Source organism: Toxotes jaculatrix, chromosome 16 (genome assembly GCF_017976425.1).
Source record: "Toxotes jaculatrix isolate fToxJac2 chromosome 16, fToxJac2.pri, whole genome shotgun sequence".
NCBI lineage: Eukaryota > Metazoa > Chordata > Actinopteri > Toxotidae > Toxotes > Toxotes jaculatrix.
Window position 1 is genome coordinate 14,299,112 of NC_054409.1, and position 20,645 is coordinate 14,319,756.

General features: G+C 40.1%; 2 protein-coding genes across 5 annotated transcripts; one reads left to right on the forward strand and one right to left on the reverse strand.

Moving 5' to 3' along the window:
- The first annotated feature begins 38 nt into the window (after nucleotides 1–38).
- On the forward strand, nucleotides 39–8,138 carry si:ch211-243g18.2 (uncharacterized protein LOC559906 homolog). 3 transcript variants are annotated; one of them, XR_005895510.1, is made up of 11 exons: nucleotides 39–91; nucleotides 1,707–1,988; nucleotides 2,154–2,279; nucleotides 2,795–2,877; nucleotides 3,312–3,468; nucleotides 4,349–4,513; nucleotides 4,662–4,787; nucleotides 5,864–6,081; nucleotides 6,430–6,458; nucleotides 7,586–7,776; nucleotides 7,811–8,138. XR_005895510.1 is itself a non-coding variant. In XM_041059489.1 (10 exons), exons 2-10 carry the CDS (start codon nucleotides 1,725–1,727, stop codon nucleotides 7,593–7,595), a joined length of 1,182 nt encoding a protein of 393 aa, XP_040915423.1. In that variant the 5' UTR covers nucleotides 39–91; nucleotides 1,707–1,724; the 3' UTR covers nucleotides 7,596–7,778. The 3 variants fall into 3 exon arrangements, 2 of the variants coding, with proteins under 2 accessions (XP_040915423.1, XP_040915422.1); XM_041059489.1 differs by lacking the exon at nucleotides 7,811–8,138 and having other exon boundaries at nucleotides 6,430–6,462; nucleotides 7,586–7,778; XM_041059488.1 differs by lacking the exon at nucleotides 7,811–8,138 and having other exon boundaries at nucleotides 7,586–7,778.
- Nucleotides 8,139–12,773: 4,635 nt separating this feature from the next.
- rbp4l (retinol binding protein 4, like) lies at nucleotides 12,774–16,250 on the reverse strand. 2 transcript variants are annotated; one of them, XM_041059490.1, is made up of 5 exons: nucleotides 16,167–16,250; nucleotides 14,228–14,345; nucleotides 13,991–14,127; nucleotides 13,388–13,500; nucleotides 12,774–13,300 (listed from the first exon to the last, which is right to left on the reverse strand). In XM_041059490.1, the coding sequence occupies exons 1-5, from the start codon at nucleotides 16,199–16,201 to the stop codon at nucleotides 13,077–13,079; spliced, it is 627 nt and encodes a 208-aa protein (XP_040915424.1). In that variant the 5' UTR covers nucleotides 16,202–16,250; the 3' UTR covers nucleotides 12,774–13,076. The 2 variants fall into 2 exon arrangements, with proteins under 2 accessions (XP_040915424.1, XP_040915425.1); XM_041059491.1 differs by lacking the exon at nucleotides 16,167–16,250 and adding an exon at nucleotides 14,649–14,748.
- Nucleotides 16,251–20,645: the final 4,395 nt, after the last annotated feature.

The following is a 20,645-nucleotide window of genomic DNA, read 5'->3' on the forward strand; positions in this document are numbered from 1 at the left end:
CCTGCATATAAGCACACCTGTTGCACCATCAGCTCAGAGCCACCTGCATTCCTCTGGATCTCACGTTGTGTCGATCTGAAGAAAAATCCTGGTAAGCTGAATTTTTTTTTTCTCTTATTTTAAAAGAAAATAATTTCAATTTCAACAATTCTTAAAACTGATTGTTTTCAATAATTGTATTTTGTCCTTTTATTAAGCTAAATTTAGTTATTTGAAATCATGAAAAAATGAATCACTGATCTAAATGAGAATTGTAATAGGATGAAAAACCTGCCACAGTTATCCTCAAGCAAGTGCAACTTGTTTTCTTCACTTTCATTCAAAGTTGTCAGCACAGCTACCTGTCAACTGTTAGGGAGATGATTTCAAGAAAAAAAATGAAATGAAAGTCCATTTCGTACTGAACAAAGTGCCTCCTTGTGAAACTGGAATTCACTCTGAATATTTTCCCGATCATTTTCCCAAGCTCTATCTTTCATCTGAACAAGGACTGTCTGTCTCCTGCTGGGTCCTTTGTAGTGTTGTGGGAACAGTGTTGCAAGGATCAAGTGACAGAGAGACAGAGAGGTTCCCTTGACCGCTAATCTGCCACTGAAACAGTGCTGAGAAACACACAAAAGCAAGCATGCGTGAAACCTCTCTCACACACACACACACACGCACACACACACTCACGCACGCACACACACACACACACTTGTACACAGACAAAGATACCCTGTCCTGTACTATGTTTGACATCCAAACACCAACTAGCCTTGCTTGAGGTCCAGGAAGTAATGTGAACATATGGTAAACTTATCATCACATGAGGTTTAAAATAAGGAGCAAACAAAATAAAGACACCAAATAGAAAAATGTTCTTTGCAAGTAAATTAGATCTAAAAAGAAGCAAACATAAAATCCTAATTTTAGATTGCACAATGTCAAGTTTGTCATAACATTTAATCGGAAGTGTTCGACAGTGTAAACCTTTATGAAGACTATGAAGCTACTTTTCATCTTTTCTGTTTGTTTCTGTTTTTATGAATCCTCCATTAGTCTGCTGTTAAATATAAAATGCATCTTATTATCATAGTAATAGATCACACAAGAGTGTCCTCAGACCTTCTGAGAGCCTCTTCTGCGACCCAGGGTTGAGCTGTACTGATTTGCATTTTGATTTTACACTGACTTGAGTTGAAGTTGTATTTGAACAGAGCTGAAAATGACTGAAGTGGCTCTGACTATAAAGTCAGTCATATCTTCCACGCAGATGGTTAGTCTGAATGGCCACTAGCCAGCAATGTACTCGTTTAAAGACTCCTTTCATCATTTTCAGTGGGCGCTCAGTGGTCTTGAATATTAGGCCCTACTTGTATTTCCATTAAAGGCCAAACGCTGGAATAAAACACATTTGCTTAAGGGCCACAAAAGAGCCTTTCTGCAGCCAGATCTCATGTAACATTAGCTTTAAATGACTGCAATAGGTCAAACAGTCTGGCTTTTGAAGTTATGTATTTTCCCTATGGCATCTGTAATTCAAACATCCATCCACTCTATCCTCAGAGAAATGGACCCACAAGAGCTGTAATAGATGTCACATCTGTAATTGTGCTCTTGTTCTGTTTCTCTCTTCATGTCTTGCCTCAGTCTTGTCTTTACAAGTTCACCAGTGTGAAATTGTCTAATTTCCAGTTTCTGTGCATTGCTCTCTCTGTCTCCAGCCTTCACAGCCACCAATCATGGCCTCCAGTATGTCAATGAGGAGTTACTCAATGAGCCGTCAGCCCTCCTTCTCCAGTCGCTCTCTGATGGACACCGGCCGCACTCGCTCCCGTGCTTCGGTCTCTTTTGCAGCAGCCAGCCCGCTGACCCGTTCAGCCTCAATCAGCCAGGATCTCAACGGGCCAATCAGTCTCCAACTTAACGGTCTGCATGGCAACAGCACCAACGAGAAGGAAGCTATGCAGAGTCTCAACAACCGTCTGGCCAACTACCTGGACAAGGTCGGGTAGATTACACACTACTGCACTGTTAGGCTGTTGGTCAGCAGCCAGATATGTGATGGGTATATCTCAGTTTGGCACCATGCAGACAAGGAAATGATACTATTAGCAGAAAGCTGAAACACTTTGACCTTATACCCTGTCTTTCTTTTTGTCTTCCTGTAGGTGCGGTCACTGGAGCGCTCCAATGCTGACCTGGAGATGAAGATAAAGCAGTTGATGATCGACCGCATACCCAAAGGTCATGACCTTGATTCCATGATGGCACAAGCTCATGCTGTTGAGCAAGAGGTACTTCTGAGGGACCAAGCGACCATTCAAATATACATTTGATGGACAAGTCCATTTAGACAGCCAATGATTGAATGTGAATCAACAAAGCCCAAGCATTTGATGGTGGTTATTTTACATAAATGGAAAAAAAATCATGCAAATACGCGGCGTCTTTCAGTAGGAGCTACATCACTCCTCAGAGGCCGAATTTGACCCACATTTGATCTTTGAGTTAATTCTGTACCAAAGTTAATGATTATTCTACCTCTTTTGACTAAACAGAAATAGTTACAGGTTAATGAAGCTGAAATGTGTGAGCTTACTGAACAGGGATTCAAATTTTCAGATCTCTTTCAACTGTTAGTCATATGTGACCATATATAAATACTCTGTTCCTGTCAGTATACCAAATATAGTACAAACATAATACATAAAGGCTCAAATGTTGAAGAATGTATTCTTGTAAAAGTTCAATGTGAAGACATGACGCTGAGTGTCCTTCGTTAAACTTACCTCATGTTAATATTTGTCAGGTGAGGAAGAAGACTTTGGAGAATGCTCGCCTCATGTTGGAGATCGATAATGCTAAACTGGCTGCTGATGACTTCAGAATCAAGTGAGTGGTTAATGATTACAGAATGACGAACTGAAAGTGTTTTTTTGATAAGACTTGTTGAGCCTTTTAAAGTTAAAACCAGGGATTTCATCTACTTCCTGCTGTAGCAAACAGTCTGCACATTTGTGACAACCGTTTGAAGTTTAATTATTAAATATCTTTAACATCTAATAGTATAATATCAGACAAATTGAAAGTCCTAATTGTTTCATGCAAATTCTGATTATTATTGGAAGTGTTCACTTTCCACCTGTAGACATATCTGAATTTTAAAATGTATACCCAACTTTATGAGGCACTAAAAAAAAAAACAGAGTTAGTAGACACTGAATATACTGTCTGCATAGGTAAAGTGTAAATTTTGAACTACCTTTTCCACACTCTCTGTCATAAACTACTGGGCTTTCCTCTGGTATTTTTCCTGCCTGTACAAGGTGGGAGACTGAGCTGGTGATGTGTCAGTCCGTGGAGCGAGACTGTGTCGCTCTAAAAAAGGCCAAGACTGACCATGAGCAGATCATCGCCTCTCTGAGGGGCGATCTGGACAGCCTGAAAGAGGAGCTCTACTTCCTCAAGAAAAATCATGAGGAGGTAAGTCTGTTTGTCCTTTCTCTCTCTGGTCTCCTTTTATTTTATACCTTCAACAGTTCTTTTTCTTCTCTGTCACTTGACATTTTGTCTCATTTTCCTTTTGGCCCTCTTTCTCATTCTCCTACTTGCCAGGCACAAACAACAAGTTGTTAGAAATGGGACTGACCCAATTTGATGTACTTCACGAAGTGTTTTTAGAGAGGACGGAAAAAGACATGCAGGGAGGGTGAAGAGGGAGAGAGAGAGAAGGGTGGTCCTCTGATTACTACAGACAAAAGGAGCAGGTAGATCTGGTTTCCCAAACCAGCTCTTTGTGTCCAATCAGCTGATCCAAGGCGCCTGGGACTACTGTCCTCTGGGGGGAAACTAAGATAAACTTACCCCCTCTCACCAAAGGAGGGACTGATCTACCTCTTACTGAAATGAAACTATACAGATCCAATTCATTTAAGACACTGAAGGCCACTTCCAGTACACTAGTAGTTAATTTTCAATTTTACACTTAAACCGTGACCGATTGCAGATATTGAGAACAGAAGAATGAAAACACAGTGTCACAGAGGAGAGAGAGTGAAAGAGATCCACCAGTCATGTATGAACAGGAGTGTATGGTGTGTGGCCAGGGGTAAGGTGAGCTCTGCCCCATCAACTATTGATGGGAAACATCTAAATAATGAAGATGCCCTCACATCCTCTCTGCCATCCTGTGGTGTAGGATTCACAAAACTGTTCTTGCTTCCATATGTCGCCTGCTATGAGACACACACTTCCTGTGCATACGATTATATTCACACAGGTGATAAAACTGTGACACAATGCAACCATAATGTTCTTTTCAACAAAGCAACACAAAGTATATAAACTACTTCTCCTTCTGCAGGAGCTCGAGCAGATGAAGTCTCGTATTGCCAGAGATGAGGTGAACGTGGAGGTGGATTCAGCCAGCGGGCCAGAGCTGGGCACTATTCTGTCTGACCTTCGTTCCCAGTATGAGGGGATTGTCAAGAAGAACAAGGAGCAGGCAGAGCAGTGGTACCGCAAGAAGGTGGGGGGAGAAAGTGCAGTTTCTCTCCGATGCCAAGAGAAAAGCCATTCAGTGAAATATTTTGTCAGTTTCACAGGACAGTTAGACAAAAGTCTCGAAAATAAAATGCTTTTGTTTTTGTGTGTTTGTGTGTGTGTGTCCTCTCCAGCTGGAGACGGTGCAGAATGAGGTGAAGGAGAGCAACGAAGCTCTGAGGGGAGCCCAGGGCGAGCTGACCGAGAGGCAGCGCTTCCTGCAGACCCTGGAGGTGGAGCTGGAGAGTCTGCACAAACAGGTGAGCTGCTACACCTGAGGAATGTGCCAAACAGGGCAAAACATCTCTGAACACACACAAAGAAGTTATATTAAAATGACATATTGGCACACTGCAGCATCTTAAGACAAAAGAGCTGTCTCCATCTCCATGTACAAAGCAAATGTGTGAGTTTTCGTACCTTTTTAACTAAAGGGATTGATGCTGAGATTTGGAAACTGAACAACACGCCTGTGGTGCCAGGGGGGGACTCACTACACTGCTATTTCTCCTCTCCAGAGGCAGACGTCTGTTGTGTTTTGGTTTTAAAAATAATTGTGCAAGTGATACTTCTCCATTCAGGAGCTGTAAAAACAAAATCTAATACACACAAAGAAATACAAATTCCGTGATCGTGGTTTGAAAAATATTTATGTAATGAGTATTACCTTTTCACAAAGCCCTGATGAGTCCTGGTATTGTGTTAGTGAAGAGGTGGTTTTATAAGGGATTTGTTGGATATCGACACCGAAAATCCTTTTCTTAAACTGTGGATTTCCGTGTTACTGTTATCTTATGAGCGTCTGGGAAAAATTGGTTTGTTATTCTGTCTCAAAATCCTGTGTTGACAGTCAACATGCTCTCCCACGCCGCTAAGTCATGCAAGGACACACTGGATTCAGGTTTCAATTGCTAAACTTTGTGTGGGGGTGAGTTTTGGTGGTGAGATGGGTAATCATGTCTGAGCAGTGCCTGTTTGCTTTGGATGCCAGTGCCTTGTCAGGTAACAGGTATTTGTTGATAATGGTTTGGGAAGTAATTTCAGAATCAGGAGATATTCTCGAGGTTTGCTTACCATTGGCAAACACCTATGGAAACAGGAGGAGCTTGAAAAGCCAGGACATTTTTTCTTTAGTCAGCCAAATAGTTTTGGATAATTTTGGAACATTTCTGTAAGAAGACAACAATTAGTCAAGAATTCCACATCGCCAGTCCTTTGACTTATAGAGTGAATGATTATGAGCAACATTAAAAACACACAATGGTAACATTAGACCCAGGTATGCAGATATGGCAGGGCAGCTCCCTTATTGTTTTCCTTCCTTTCCTTTCCTCAGATAGCAGCGCTGGAAGGTAACCTGGGTGAGACAGGTCAGAAATACTCCACTGAGATGGAGCGGCTGCAGGCCACCCTGAGCCACCTGGAGGACGACCTCTCCCAGCTCAGGCTGGACATGCAGCGCACCAAGACCGACTACGAGCAGCTCCTCCGCATCAAGCAGAACCTGGAAATGGAGATCGCCACCTACAGGCGCCTGCTGGAGGGAGAGGAAACGTGAGTTTTCATCAGTCTTGTAAAGACATGGGGGAGATAAAGATAGCGGGGTAAAAAGAGAATTCTACTTTCAGAAAACTTAGGTCACATTTTAACAGTTTCAGCCTTAATGTGAAATACTAACCTTGAACCCAGGTCAAATGATTGGTTTTACTGGATTTGGTTTTACTTCCAGTCCATATTTATGGTATGCCATACGTTTTATTGATATTCTTATCTAACTTTCTGCAAGAAAGTGAATTCATGTATTTCCCATAATGTTGAACTATTGCTTTAAATGTGTTGCTCTTGTGTTCAGGTCAGTTACAAGCTAATTCTAACATTTCATGTTTTTTTCTGCCCCCTCAGGGTCAAAGAAGTTCCTCCACCACCAAAAAGTGAGTCCTTGGCTTTCGATTTTTAACTGATAAAAGAAAGTAAAGTCACTACTTGTGTGTCAGAACAACAGAAAGACACCCAATCGCAGTGTTATATAATAGTACAATAGCACAGCAAATACAGTAGCAGTGGTAATTCATTAGTTTTGAATGCATCTTATCACACCCTGAAGGAAACATCAGGGAGGTGAAGAGTGACTAAAGCTGAAATCATGGCGGAGATAAGCCAAACAAACAGTTCACTAATGTTTATTTAACAGCTGTTGCACAGTGGCCAGACCTTATATGGATTCAGATGTGAATTTGAGGCAGCGTCACAGTGAGACTCACAGACCAACATATATTCTTTCACACGCACCTGAGAGGCCCAGGACTAATGTTAGTTTTATGAACTTCAGTTAAACAATGCAAACATCAGTAACAGCTCAGCTCCTATAGCAACAAATGGGTGGGTGTGAAAACATTTATCCCGGTGTTGTAACTGCACCTTAATCCAACCTACTCACACTATAGGATTAACAAACTGGAAGGTGTTTTGAAAATGTTCACCTTTGACTCACGACATTAGAGGACGAAAGACAAAGCAGTATCGCAGACTTTAACGTCTTCATGAGACACAGAAGCTGAATAGTTAAAGCTGTCGGTACAAGCCAAGTGATTTTAGTGAGAATCACAGGGGAATGTGAAATTTAATTGACTCAAATTATCTCACCTAATCTCATTTGAATTTCTTATATTATCTCACTGCTAATATTTTCTCTTCATCCTTTCTTATCTCAACTTTCTTCTCACATCACCTCTTCATCTCATATTTCATCTCTCATCTCTAATCACGTTTTTTCTCATACTGTTATTTAATGTTTTGTCCCAAATTATCCCATCCTCTAATCTCAAATCATTTTTCTTTGTCTTTTCTTCTTAAATCATCATCATGACATATCATCTTATATAATCTCTTTCTACATCTCAGCTCATACTCTCATCTGTGTAAATCCCATTTAAACCAGTGTTTTCTAATCTTATATAGGTTTTCTTTCATGATGTTATTTCACTCATTTATTTTTTTCATCTCATCTTATTTTCATCTCATCTCATCTCATCCTATCTCATCTCTTTTCTCTGTGCAGAGGAGCCTGATGTTCGCACCAGGAAAATTGTGAAGGTGGTGACTCAGACGATGATCAATGGTAAAGTGGTGGACGAGTCCAGTGAGGTGGAGCAGATCGAGGAGACCAAGAAATAGGAAAAAAGAAGGTGTAGATAACAATCACAACCGAAAGTAGCAGAAAATGAAAGTTCAAAGCAAAACAAAGAGAGAGAGAGAGAGAGAGAGAGAGAGAGAGAGAGGAAATGAAAAGAAAGATTAGTGTCAGAATATTGCATAAATATGGCATTTTTGGGGCATACTACTTGACTATGAATGTTTTGTGTTTTCAGAGATAGCTATGCATGCTTATATTATTTTTAAATAGACGTGTGAGACGAACTGACTTACAAGTGCTACATCTTCATACGGTTTTACTAACAAACTGTTGTGTACTTAAAAATATTTATTTCTTAGTGTGGAGAAGTTTACTGTAGTAAATGTAATACATGTCTTTGCTCCTTTTACAAGAAAAACATGTAACCGTCTTTGCTGTTTTTGTGTTTGTATTCTGTCTGAGTAAAAAGTTTAATTAATCCATTGCATGTTTACTTCTTTATTCTTACATCACTCAGAATAAACTTTCTGGCTTTCAGAATGAATTCGACGAATTCACACAGTGTCTCAGTGGATTCAGTTCATGGGCTGCTGCGTTGCTGTTGTACGCTGACATTAGTTTTTTAGCTGTTGAGTTTGCACAAAAATTCTCTTGACTTCAGGCCAAACAAATGCTGTTTAACAAGCACAGGAACCTTTACTTTAATATAACTATTTACGATACAGATTTGGAATTTTGCAGTCATACAGTAATTGACATAAGTTATGAAAAATAACTTTTTTGGAAACTATCTTCTGAAAGGTTGGGATTTACAGTTTAACAGTATCAGTTTACAAGCAGCGAAAGAATGAATAGACGCAGTTAATAAAATCATATTTAATCATGTTTTCTTTCACTTTGTACTTTTATTTGTCATGAATTATTGTTTGATTATCACATGAGCTGCTAGTCATCAGGATTTCCAAGCACACTCTTGGAATGGATCATGTAAACCTTGAATGACATAAGTGAAAAAAGAAAAAATACTGCAGTAAGGTTTAAAATAGGTTTAAAAGATAAAGCTGGGGAAGACAAAAGTGTCTATGGTGACAAAAATGGAGAGATGATAGAAAACAGAAATGAAGAAGAGAGAAAATACTTGCTTTACTATACTTACCTGTTGGGGATAAGTCAAAACTCCCCACGCAACACATCTGTTTTCACAGAGGTTGAGTGTGAGGTAATGTCTCTGTCAGTCAGACAAACTCCTGCAGCTCTTTCATCAAAGACACTTCTGAGACTATGCTTTTAATAATGAGGTAAATAAAGGGAAAATTACTATAATGAGACAGTGTTGTGAAATAAAATCATTCGCTGTGAGGTGATGCAACTGAGCTTCGTCTGTGTCTGTGCTGAAAATGTGACACAAATTATGCAAATTTGCTGACTTTGTTGTTGTCAGACAGACAAGGCGGATAAAGATGTAACTCCTGTGAGAGTAAATTTTATGATTTTTTTTCCTTTGCTCTGATAATTTCTTAATAAGCACATCCTACCTGAGCACACACTTTGCCTGCCATGACATGGGTGGGTCAATCCCACTCTGACCTCTGTCAGACCTTTAATTTGGGGTCATGACCTTTTTGTCTTGGGTCACCGTGCTCCAAAAATCCTCATGAACAATTTTCAAATTGTTCCACCCTGAACCCACAATCTTAAACACAATAGCACCAATTATCTTATAGAACCCTACACCCACTGTCCCTTCACCTGTTTATGCTCTTATGACATGCTGAGGGATAGCTCCAACATGAATCCCTGCATTTTGAAAAACATCATTGGCGCAAACCTCTCCCATGTGCGAAGCACGAACACATCACACCATCTACATAATAAATATAAAGAATGTAACATTAAGTAGGAACTTCTGTCATGATTAGCCCCTAAGGGGGCTTTTTTCTGAACCCTTTTTGTTATGTTTAAAACTCTTTTGTGGACATTTTCAGTCTTGTTTAGTTTAAGTTTTGTTTATAGTTCCTGTTTTATTTTGAAATCATTGCCCTTTCATCATCATCGAATTATTGTATCTTGTCTTGTTCTACTTCCTGTCTTTGACTTGTTTCCCGCCTTTGTGATTGTCTGCCCAGGGCTAATTGGTTTCACCTGTTGCCCATTGCCTTGTGTATTTAAGTCTCGTCATTTGGCTGTGTTCTTGTTAGTTTGTCTTGTCCCTGGTCTTACATCTTGTCTCATGTCTTTCGTCCTGTCTCATGTCAGTCAAACCAGCAAATCCCTCATCTTGTCAGGTCTCGTTCATAGTTTGTTCTTTCTATGTTTTGTTTTGTCTTGTTGCTACTTTGTTTGGTTTATTTCATAGTCTAGAATTTTTCCTCGATAAAAGTGATTTTGTGTTCACGTTTTGTACTTTTGTTTCACTGCCCTTTACCCCGTTTGGGTGGTTATTATTTGATACTTTACAAGAATAAAACTATTATTTTGATTTTGTCTGTGGGGTTGTGCTTTTGGGTCCAAGTCCTTGCTCAAGTCGTGACAACTTCGTCTGAGCAAAACATTCAGCCAGTATAAAATCTTTAATGACACTGTCTAAACCCGTATAACCAGTGCTACCAAAGTTTGGATGGAGGCACTAAATGTGAACCCTGAAAAACAACAATTCCATAGCCTCAGGCTAGCCTAGTGTAGCGCTTTGATGCCCCTCCCCCAAAATTGTGATTAAATGTACCGTCTGTTCATGGAGCAGCTGGATGGATTTGCCAAGATCCCCGGCACATTCCCAGGCGGACGACTCAAGGAGTCGTAAAAACAGAGACAGAGAGTCAGGTGAGTCAGGCAGGAGTACAAAGAGAAAGACAGGTGGTCCTGTCCCTTACAAACACTTCAACAGGTAGATATTTAGACAAGCCAATGAGACAGACAGAAAGTCTGAGAACTGTCTCACACTGGTGCTCTCTGACCACGAACTGGTAAAAATATTTCATAATACTGTCTCAAACTATGCATTAAATTAACAGGTGAGGCCACAGAAGTAGAAATGACACACTGGCCTCCTGATGGATCAATGTGATATCACAGGGAATTTCAACCTGAATATTGGTCTTTTGTTATCATAGAAATTACAATTGATGCCATGTTATGGGTGTGAAATTTACCAAACTATTCCAGTTCTATCTCATAAATTACATTTATATACTGACTAATGGGTTATCACAAATTTGTCATCTCACTTTATATACTCTGGTTTTCAGTTTTCAGACTTTCTGTCTGTCTCATTGGCTTGTCTAAATATCTACCTGTTGAAGTGTTTGTAAGGGACAGGACCACCTGTCTTTCTCTTTGTGCTCCTGCCTGACTCACCTGACTCTCTGTCTTTGTTTTTACAACTCCTTGAGTCGTCCTCCTGGGAATGTGCCGGGGATCTTGGCAAATCCGATGCACCAAAAAGCCATTAAAAGGTGGCATTATTTTTAAAGTTGAAGGTGAAACACATGACATTCAGAGGGTAAAATTCAAATTCAAAACAAAAGCTAACTGTTTTCAAACTGTGTGTTTAATGTTGGACATGGTTTGACTGCGCTCTAGTGGGCTAAACCCAATATAGCAATCAGCAAGTAAGTAAGGGTAGGAATTGCTCACATTCATATACAGCACATGAATATACAATGATATTGTATATGAAGTGGACAGTTTAAACAGTAAAATTCATAATGCTGAAGAGCAGGTTACCTGATGTGATATGTAAGGCAGGTCCACTTAACTTACCTCAGGCTTGTAGCCTAGTTACAGGAAAACAGACTCGGTTTTTACAGCAGGTCTGGGTCCGCAGTGAAGGAAGAGACTAAATCACAAATGTAATGTCTTTACTTTGCTTTTTGCCCCCCATCTTTCTTTTTGACCTCCAATGTGGTGCCTGTGTAATCTTAGTGTCCTTTACTCTTGTTCGAGCATGAACTCCAACACTGCAACACAAAATTATGTCCTAGAAAAGAATAAATTGGCCACACAAGACAAATCATTACATAAGTATAAAGCACTGTTTGTGCTTAGCTGTTTCATTATTACAGATGGTCAAAGAGCTGATCCCATCAGTACTAAGCTTGCCTTGGCCCCTTGCTTTGCCCCTTACACTCTTATAGAGATTATCCACAATTCCTCACATGCCCATTCTACAAGTGGGAAACTTTTCCAAACAAAAACTCAAACATTTAGTTCTGAAATGTTTCTGCAATCCATGATAACCAATCCAGCTACAAAGAGTGAAGTAACTCAATATGTTTAAATGCATGTTTTGTATTGTTGCCATATGGTAACACAATTAAGATAGAACAAAAATGACTAGACTCATGAAAATTCTTGAAATTTACTTTACTGTCATGTATTAAGTTCATGTCACTGATTTATTTCTTCTCACTGTTTGCCAGAGGAAGTAAAACAGGTAAATGTCAGAGTGAAAAGGTCTTTGTAAATGAGATTCCTTTGAATGTCCTTCATGAGTTAAGCCAGGACATCAGGTGTATTATACTGATTTTCAGCAAAGCTTGGCCATTAGTGTTGCATAACATCAGCAGGATTACATACCACCTATAGAAACAAACGGTCTCCAACTGTCTTTCTGCCTTTCTCAGACTCTCTCACTGTTGAACTCATGAGGTACTGTGATTTTGACAGCCTTCTCAGTTCTCCCATCCTTTCCCTGACAACATTTTACCTGTTCAGCGAATGAAACAGGATCATTCGAGCAGGCCTAGAGCCAGTCCTCTTTGTATTCCAAGCAAGCCGTGGCTTCAGCAGCCTCCTGACATGATCCTTGACCCTCGCTAAGTGGCCTAACAGTTGAGTTAGCATAATAGGACTAAAGTCTCTAAACATCAGCCCACCAGAAGTAAGCCCATTACTGCCCATTGCGTATTGTGTTGGGTTTGGCTGCATTTTCCAGGGCTCAGGAGGGATCGCAGTCACTTACATGGCCAAAGTGCAACATGTTTTCAAGCCTGAACTGCTGACCAATGCTTTTTTGTGTATTTATACCTCAAACAGAATGTTTGCTTAGCAAGTGGAATTGCACACTGTAGCTTCATTACAGCACATAAAGGACAAAACTCCAGTAGTTGTTTAGAAAAATATTTTTTTTATTTTAATTTTCACATTCACTCAAAACAACACCACAGCAACACTGACATTTTCCTTGGACAGACAATAGATGAACAAGAGAGTTAGAGGAGGAAAAACAAATGCAATTCTTGGTTTTTCACTATCTTTGCTTCACTTTTTTCCTCCTCTCATTCTTTTGTTTTTTTTGCATCTGTGTATTCATTCCACACAACATGTACGCCTTCTCTTACATGCACTCGAGCCACTTAGACTGCAGCTAACTGGTTCACTCTCCTGCTCTCTTTGCTCTGTTGTACTCTCTTTCTCTTTAGCAGGCTCCAGACTGCAGGACAGGTTGGAACTGTCCAGCCATGCAGATGTCATCCTGTTTCTGACGCACAGTACGCTGGATGGCGGGAGGCAGGCCACGGGGGTTCCTGGAGAAGACAAGGGCATAGCCATCTTCGCAGCTGCCATCATCTTTCAGGGTGCGGCAGGCATAAGTGATGGCGTAGTTGTCGTAATCGGTATCGATCACCCAGTAGTTGTCACCTGGGTGGAAAGAAAGGGATAAGTTAGAGTGAAAAGGACTGAGGGGATACAAGGAGGATGCGAGATGGACACATGTGCATAGCTAACCTCCACTGGACAGGTAGCTGGCCAGTCCCTGGTAGTTCATGAACATCTTGCCGGGGGTTGTAGGGTCAGGGACAGAGTACTGGGCAGCCATGTCAGCACACACAACCCAGAAGCTGCAATGTGATGATACAAAAATACGTTAACATCTTTACCAAGTTATTATTGTGAGTCCATGTCATGAACGCTTAAATTGGCTGAGGTTCTAAATCTAAATCCCTTGTAAACTTGCATTTCTTCTTAATCCTTCATAATCCAGGGAAAACCTGGCTTGGAGCTAATGCTGTTCAGAATGTGCCTCTAGAAAATTATTCCTGTAACTATCTTAAATCTTGAGCAGAATCTGAGCACCTTTCTTAACCTCTGACTGTGGAAACTGAATATTTCAGCTCCCCAGATCTTAGAGAGTCAAGAAGGTCTTTGTGCCTAAACTGACCTATTACCCCAGCCTGAGGGGGTTCAAAGAGGGTGGAGACCAGCTGGTTTTGCTTTGGTTAGGGTGAATTTTATAATTTTTTATCTGCAGATAATGACTGATCTAAAGCAGAGGGAAAAAGTTAATCATCCCTGAGTTTAAAAAAAATAATAAGATCACTGATCTCTTACCCGAACAGAGTAACGCGTCCCTTGGAGGAGGCGGTCATTGAGCCGTCATCGTCGATGGTGTACTCGGCTGAGATGTTGTCCTGCAGGAACAGGCCCTCTGGATCTTTCTTCTGCAGCGCGTACCACTTCCCTGCATACTGCAATGAGAAGGAAAATAGAAAGAAAGACATTGTCTTAAATTTTCTCTCAACATACATGCTGTTTGAGTGTGTGTATGTATCTTTTGAATTAACTCACCCTCTTGGGGTCAAAGTCCTCTTTGACTGAGAAGCTGTCAACGACACAGGATGCAGACAGGCAGCGTTCCACGCAGGATACCAGGACCAGAAGCAGGGCCAGCTTAGAGGATCCCATTCTGTAACAAACAGATCAATATTCAAAGAATCATGACTAGTGGACCAGGGGGATAATTTCTTCCAGATAGCTGAATACAAATTGAAATATATGTTTAATACAAGATAAAGAAAACAGTAGCACTACAGTGTGTGACTGCCAATCACATCTCAAGTTATAGAGGAGAAGTACAGTCCAGTCTAAAAACTGCAGATAACACCATGATTATCAAGTCTTTCTACTTTCTAATGATTACTACTGACAAAAGAAATCCCCAAACTAGAGGGTGAATTATCCTAAAATGAGTAAAATGTCAGTTTCTTACCTGTTTTGTGCCAAGGTTGCAACAGTGATTAAAATTCTAGTACTGTATGTGGTTATCCACCAGATTGATTCTTGTGTCAGACGCTGCCTTTATATACACACTCCACAGACAAGCTTATGGCTGATTTTCATTGCTTGGAACTAAATAAGGTGCTTAAATCTAGAGGTAATCCTGTTGGGTTGAAATCCTTACCGTAATCTGGCCTCTGTGTTCAAACCTGCCCAAGACTTACTATAAAAACAATTAGACCTTTATGTAACTGACTGGAAGCAGAATGAAACATAAACATGCACATACACAGAATACAAGATAAGAAGTTGTTTATTTTATTGAAAAAGCCGAACTGTATCATTTAATCATTTGTGCTTTCTTTGAATTTGGAGTTTATCCCACAAGTGATGGTGCTGCAATCTTTATTTACTTATAGGAAAATGCCAAATGCAGATGCAGTGGGGCAGCAAGAGACAGTTATGAGCTTTGTTGTCTGATGTCTGCTTTATGAAGAAATGCATTAACATTCCCACATACTGAGTGCACCATCTAACAGGATCTATTCATGTCTTAAAAATCAGAGTCTGCATTACAAATATTATACAGATGAAGAGATTATTTAAAAAAAAAAATAGGGCTAGGTAGTTGCCACAATACAAATATTCACTACATGTGACATGAGTTTCATATAAAAAAACACAAAAGGGATTTTCAGTGTTTTAATACTTATAACTTTCTAATTTACAAGCTGTAGTGCAGCCATTTCTGCAGACAAAGCAAAAAAATAAATAATTATAAAGCCGATGTTGGTTATCCAAAAGCTGTTTTCAAGAGAGAATTTCTGATAAAAAGCCAATTGGCCACAATGGTACAAAGGGCACTAATCCATCTGTGAAACTAGACTTGAAAAATTTCCAAGCCTGTGGAGGATCAACAAGAAAACAAGCTTAGGCGCTGTGAATTTCAAATGGAAAATTAACCTACATTTTTTATTTTCCTGAGTAGGCATTTCTTGGTAAACATCTATTCAGTCAATAAAGACCTGATTACGCTTGAGCCGAGAGAGGCTGAATTACAGGGAAATGTAAATGACGCACAAGAAAGAGAATTTTCCACTCGCGTAACGTATGTGCATTAACTTAATGTTGAGCTGTAGCTGTAAAAAAAAATGTCAGCTTAGATTTCAAAGAAGCCACCTTGTTTAGAGTTATTAGTTCGCTACATTAACAAGGTTTCTCACATCCAAACCCTAACAAAACTATTTACAGTGCTTCACGCAAAGTGACTCACCAGATAAATACAGCAGAAATACTTGGTCAAATCAAAATTCAGAATAGTACTAATAATATTGAAAACGTAGTGCATTTCCCCACCTACACACACACACACACACACACATTTCAACTGTAAACCTATACTGCGTATTTGATAAATTCAGCACAGTTTAAGGACATAGGTTGTAAGGGAACCAAGAACATTATCTCATGCCACATGGCACAACACCTGTTATTTGAGAGACTATACTACCTTGTTATTTTGTCTTCCTTTGGTTCAGCAATCATTGTGTAATCCTATAAGAAACCGTCAGTAAACATGTCAACATTTTCCAAATAACAGGATGATCAGCTAATAATAACATCAACTCTGATAATACAGTTAGATAAGGGCTTATATTTGGCCACACTGTGTTAGAGAAGGCTTTCACTACGAAAAAAGATCAAACTGTCTTGCTATTTTAAATAAAATGTCCAAAGAGGAAGTGGGAATCAATGTAACTTTTCATGCATGAATGTGATTATGCATTTACACACAGACACACACATACTCTCTGCAGTGAACTAGTGAACTCTCATTTCCTGGATTAACCCTGGTCACATGAGATTACTGCTGGTATAATGTATCACGTAACGAAATACAAAGTCTTCTTTAGTAGTAGGTTTCTGCTACTATTATACATTTTTCTCAATTAAAGTCCTTTAATATTTTACTTTTATAATAACAATAACAATAATAATAATACATCAGATTTATATAGCGCTAGTTCTGGGAACTCAAAGACACACAGAACAGAATAATTAAACAACCACTGCAGTCTCACACCACACTTGTAAACAGCCACCTCAGTGAGGATACAGACAGACAAGCCAATCAAGACAATCTACTTTTTCCACTGTGGTGACTGTGGTGCTCAGTACTATAATCCTACTTGTATGGCCTGAAATGGCTCATCGACAGAAATAGATTTACTATACACCTTTTTATAGATAGATTTAATTAATACATTTACATTAATTAAAATGTAGAGGTTATGGGAGCATATAAAATGCCATTCCTCTATTTTTCAGCACTTTAAATAAGGTAAGTTTATTAATTTGTGCCAAGGTTATGAAACTGGCCACAACAACTACTAGTAAGAATTAGTAGAATCGTATGAGGATTTGATGATTAAATTCCCACACAGACAAAGTCGCTCTGTAACTTGAGGCCATTTACTGTAAAGAAATTAGTGACTGATGATGAGTAATTCTATTGATCTTATAAACCCATTTATGTAAATTAACCTCTGATCTGAGGACAACTGCAAACCCAAACACGGCTTCATCAACCGGGCATCCTCCAAGCCTCAGGTCATGGCCACAAGCTGATTTTGAGTGGCTGATCACCTGGATAGACCAGGGGCAAGGCGTAGGAGGTGATTATGCCCTCTGCTAATCTTCATGACAACTGTGTTTATATCTAATTAAGTACCATCACATTCACAGACTGGGCAAACGTCCACTGCCTAAAAATCTCAAGCTTATACTTTACATGCTACTCACAAAACACGAAGTCATTTCCTGGTATTTGAGGTTGTGACTCGACATTTTGACTGTGTGAAAGGAAGAATTTCATGAATTTTATTGTATATTTTCACCAGGCTGAGTTTTTGTTAATGTCAAGCCACAAAGATGGAGCTTCCTTCTGTGTCAAGGTATTGAACATATTCATAACCATAACCTTCACTCTGATTGTTTCCACTGGCATCATTTCTATATTAAGTCAAATTGTTCTTTTAATGGTGCACATGTGTCAAAACAAGAAGAAATGTAATCCAACAGAAGTCAAAACACCCACATGAACCAGGGGTGTGAGAGGACGTTCGTGGCTCCAGGTGCTAAGATGTGGGTCTGCTGCCATCCTATGGTGAATATCAGCATTGCAACTAGTAAGGAGTAACTATAGTGGCAGTATACACTCACCGGCCACTTCATTTGGCACACCTGTTCATTTGCTCGGTAACGCAAACATCTAAGCAGCTAATCACATGGCAGAAACTCAGTGCATTTGGGCATGCAGACATGGACAAGGCGACCTGCTGAAATTCAAACCGAGCATCAGAATGGGGAAGAAGGATGGGTAGGGTCAAAATTAGGCGTAAACAACATGAAAGCATGGATCCATCCTGCCCCTGTATCAACGGTTAAGGCTGCTGGTGAATACTGTAATAGTGTCGGCTGTGTAATGTGCAGCCGACGAATCTGCAGCAAATGCGTCATGCTATCATGTCAATATGGACCACAATCTCTGAGGAATGTTTCCAGCACCTTGTTGAATCTATCTCTTCGGGAGAGCGTGGCAGCCGTCCCATCTCCCAGCCAAGGGGGGTGTTGCAGGTTTCAGCAGTGAGGATCACTTCCGCGTTAAAAAAAAAAAAAAAAAAAGCTGCAGTTCCTCGGCTGCCGCTGGGGGCTCGCTCCAGAAGTGAGCAATTCTCCATTGACCCCCATGTTAAAATAGCCAACTTTACAGCCTAAAAAAAACATTTACAGCTTGGTACATTTTTTGTTTTTGGTCTCAATTGATAGTTTCCACCTCCGTGAACACTGTGAGGGGGGGTTAATTTTTTTGTACCACAACCGTTGTAGTGTTATTTAGGCTTAAAATTCTTACATAAATTAGTGCGTTGTTACGTTGAGTGACAGCTCAACGTAACAACTGGCAGTTAGCTCTTTGCTAAAGCATCGGCTGGGCTAGGCGGCTACATCCAGAGGCCTCCGGCTACCTCCAGGGGTTGACAGGGGCTGCAGTGTCCGTGTTTGTTTGCCAATGTTCGGATAGGTTTTTGTGGCAGTATGGCTTGTTGAAGTGTAGACTGTACTAACCGACCTTCGAAGGAGTCTGTGTTGCAGTTTTTTAGGTAAGTAAATTTCTCACTATTTTACCTGGATGTTTGCACTAATTAGCATGTATTAGCGTGTTTTGCTGCTGGAATATCACTTAATTGCCGATTTATGGTCGCTGCTGATACAGATAGAGGACCGGAGCAGCTAATGTTAGGGACGCTGTCGCGGTGTGTTCCGTGCTCTCAGAGTCCGTTTATTGCGGGAATACTAGGCTACAATTTTATTTCGTCTCATTTTTCTGTTTAAAAAGTCCGACATTGCATGGACAGAGCAGCTCCGTCAGCAAGCGGCTGTTTTAACGTTTTAATATATTTTATTAATATGAAATTATAATGATTGTTTCACAGTTCTGGGTTTTACTGTGTATCCAAAGGAAGGCCATATAACTGCCGCACTGATTCCCATTCAGTTGAGACTGCGCGTGGATTAAGTATGAGACACCACAGGTACACATCAAATACACACTAATCAAACTGACCAACCTAAATCACTATGCCCACCCTCCCTCCTTCATTCATTCTGTGTCTCACACACACACACACACACTGGACCTGCCGTAATCTATTATAGTGGAAGCAGATTATCGATGTGACCTTTTGTTTAAGGTGTTTATGAAGCCTTATTATAGACAGGTCCTCCCTGCTCTGAATGAAAGGATTAATTTTCTTACAGAAGCACAGAACATCTCTCTTTTTCCACACTGTGCGTTTGTGTGTCTGTTGCTGACAGTGCCATCTCATTATTGTCAAATTAGTGTTTAGCTTCTGACTGGCTTCACTCTGTCAGCCTTGTCAGAAAATCAGTCGCAGTCAGTCCCTTGTGTCCTAAAACTAATGCTGCTAGTCATTGCTGTGGAAACTGAGAAAGGCAGTGCAGGTAGACTGCATTAAAGATTGCATGTGCAGAAAGAGGGAGACTTGGGGTGCTGAGATAATCAGGTAGTGTCCTAACTAAATAGGGCTTATGCCAGAGGAGGCCTTGTTTAATAAGGACTTAAAGAGCTTGCACAGCTAGGCCTACATGTGTGAGAGAGACTATATACGGCAGATGATACGTAAAAAATGACAAATATGGGAAATATACTGAAGATACAAGTTTTAAAAAATTAATGAATTTGTTTACTGTATGTGCTGTATCTTAGTGAAGTAGGGATTAATTAATCAGTCACAGGTGTGTGCTGAGAATTTGCACTTACAAATGCAGTTTATTTTCTTTGTCTTGAGGAGTTTAAAAACTCATGAGAAAGGTCTATGTACTACTGGTATGAATAAATCAATCTGAACTTGTCATCACAGTGAGTCTATAATAAAGAGGGGAGTGTGTTGCTTTAGATTCATATTAAATCACACAGCTTTAGTGTGACGTGTGTTTATAATATCTACATACTGTACATTACAGCATATACTTGACTTTCGGTGTGAAACAGTGTGTTGAAGTGAACATCTTTTTGGTTTTACTGTGTCAGACTTTGATCTGTGCTGTTACAAAGGCACTGAATGTAGTGTGGCTCACAGGGGGCTGGATCACTTCTATCACCTATCTGGTACTAGATGATCAGCTGACAAGTTTAGCATAGGCAGATCCCTGCTAACCTTCAGCACTATCTGCTGATGACACAAGGATTGTTTGGATTCAGCCCTCTGCCTTCTCCTCAGGGCTCTCCCTTTCTCAGTCTGCTCATCCCTCTAACAGGAGGGATTATTTGTTTTTGGGGCTTTTTTTTACATTGCATTTGAATGTGCCCACTTCTGTTTTCCTCCTTTCTGTGTGATACCGTTTTTTTTCTTTAGGGGATACACTGGATACACCAGAAGCTGTGTGCATTGCTTGGCTTATTTTGTCT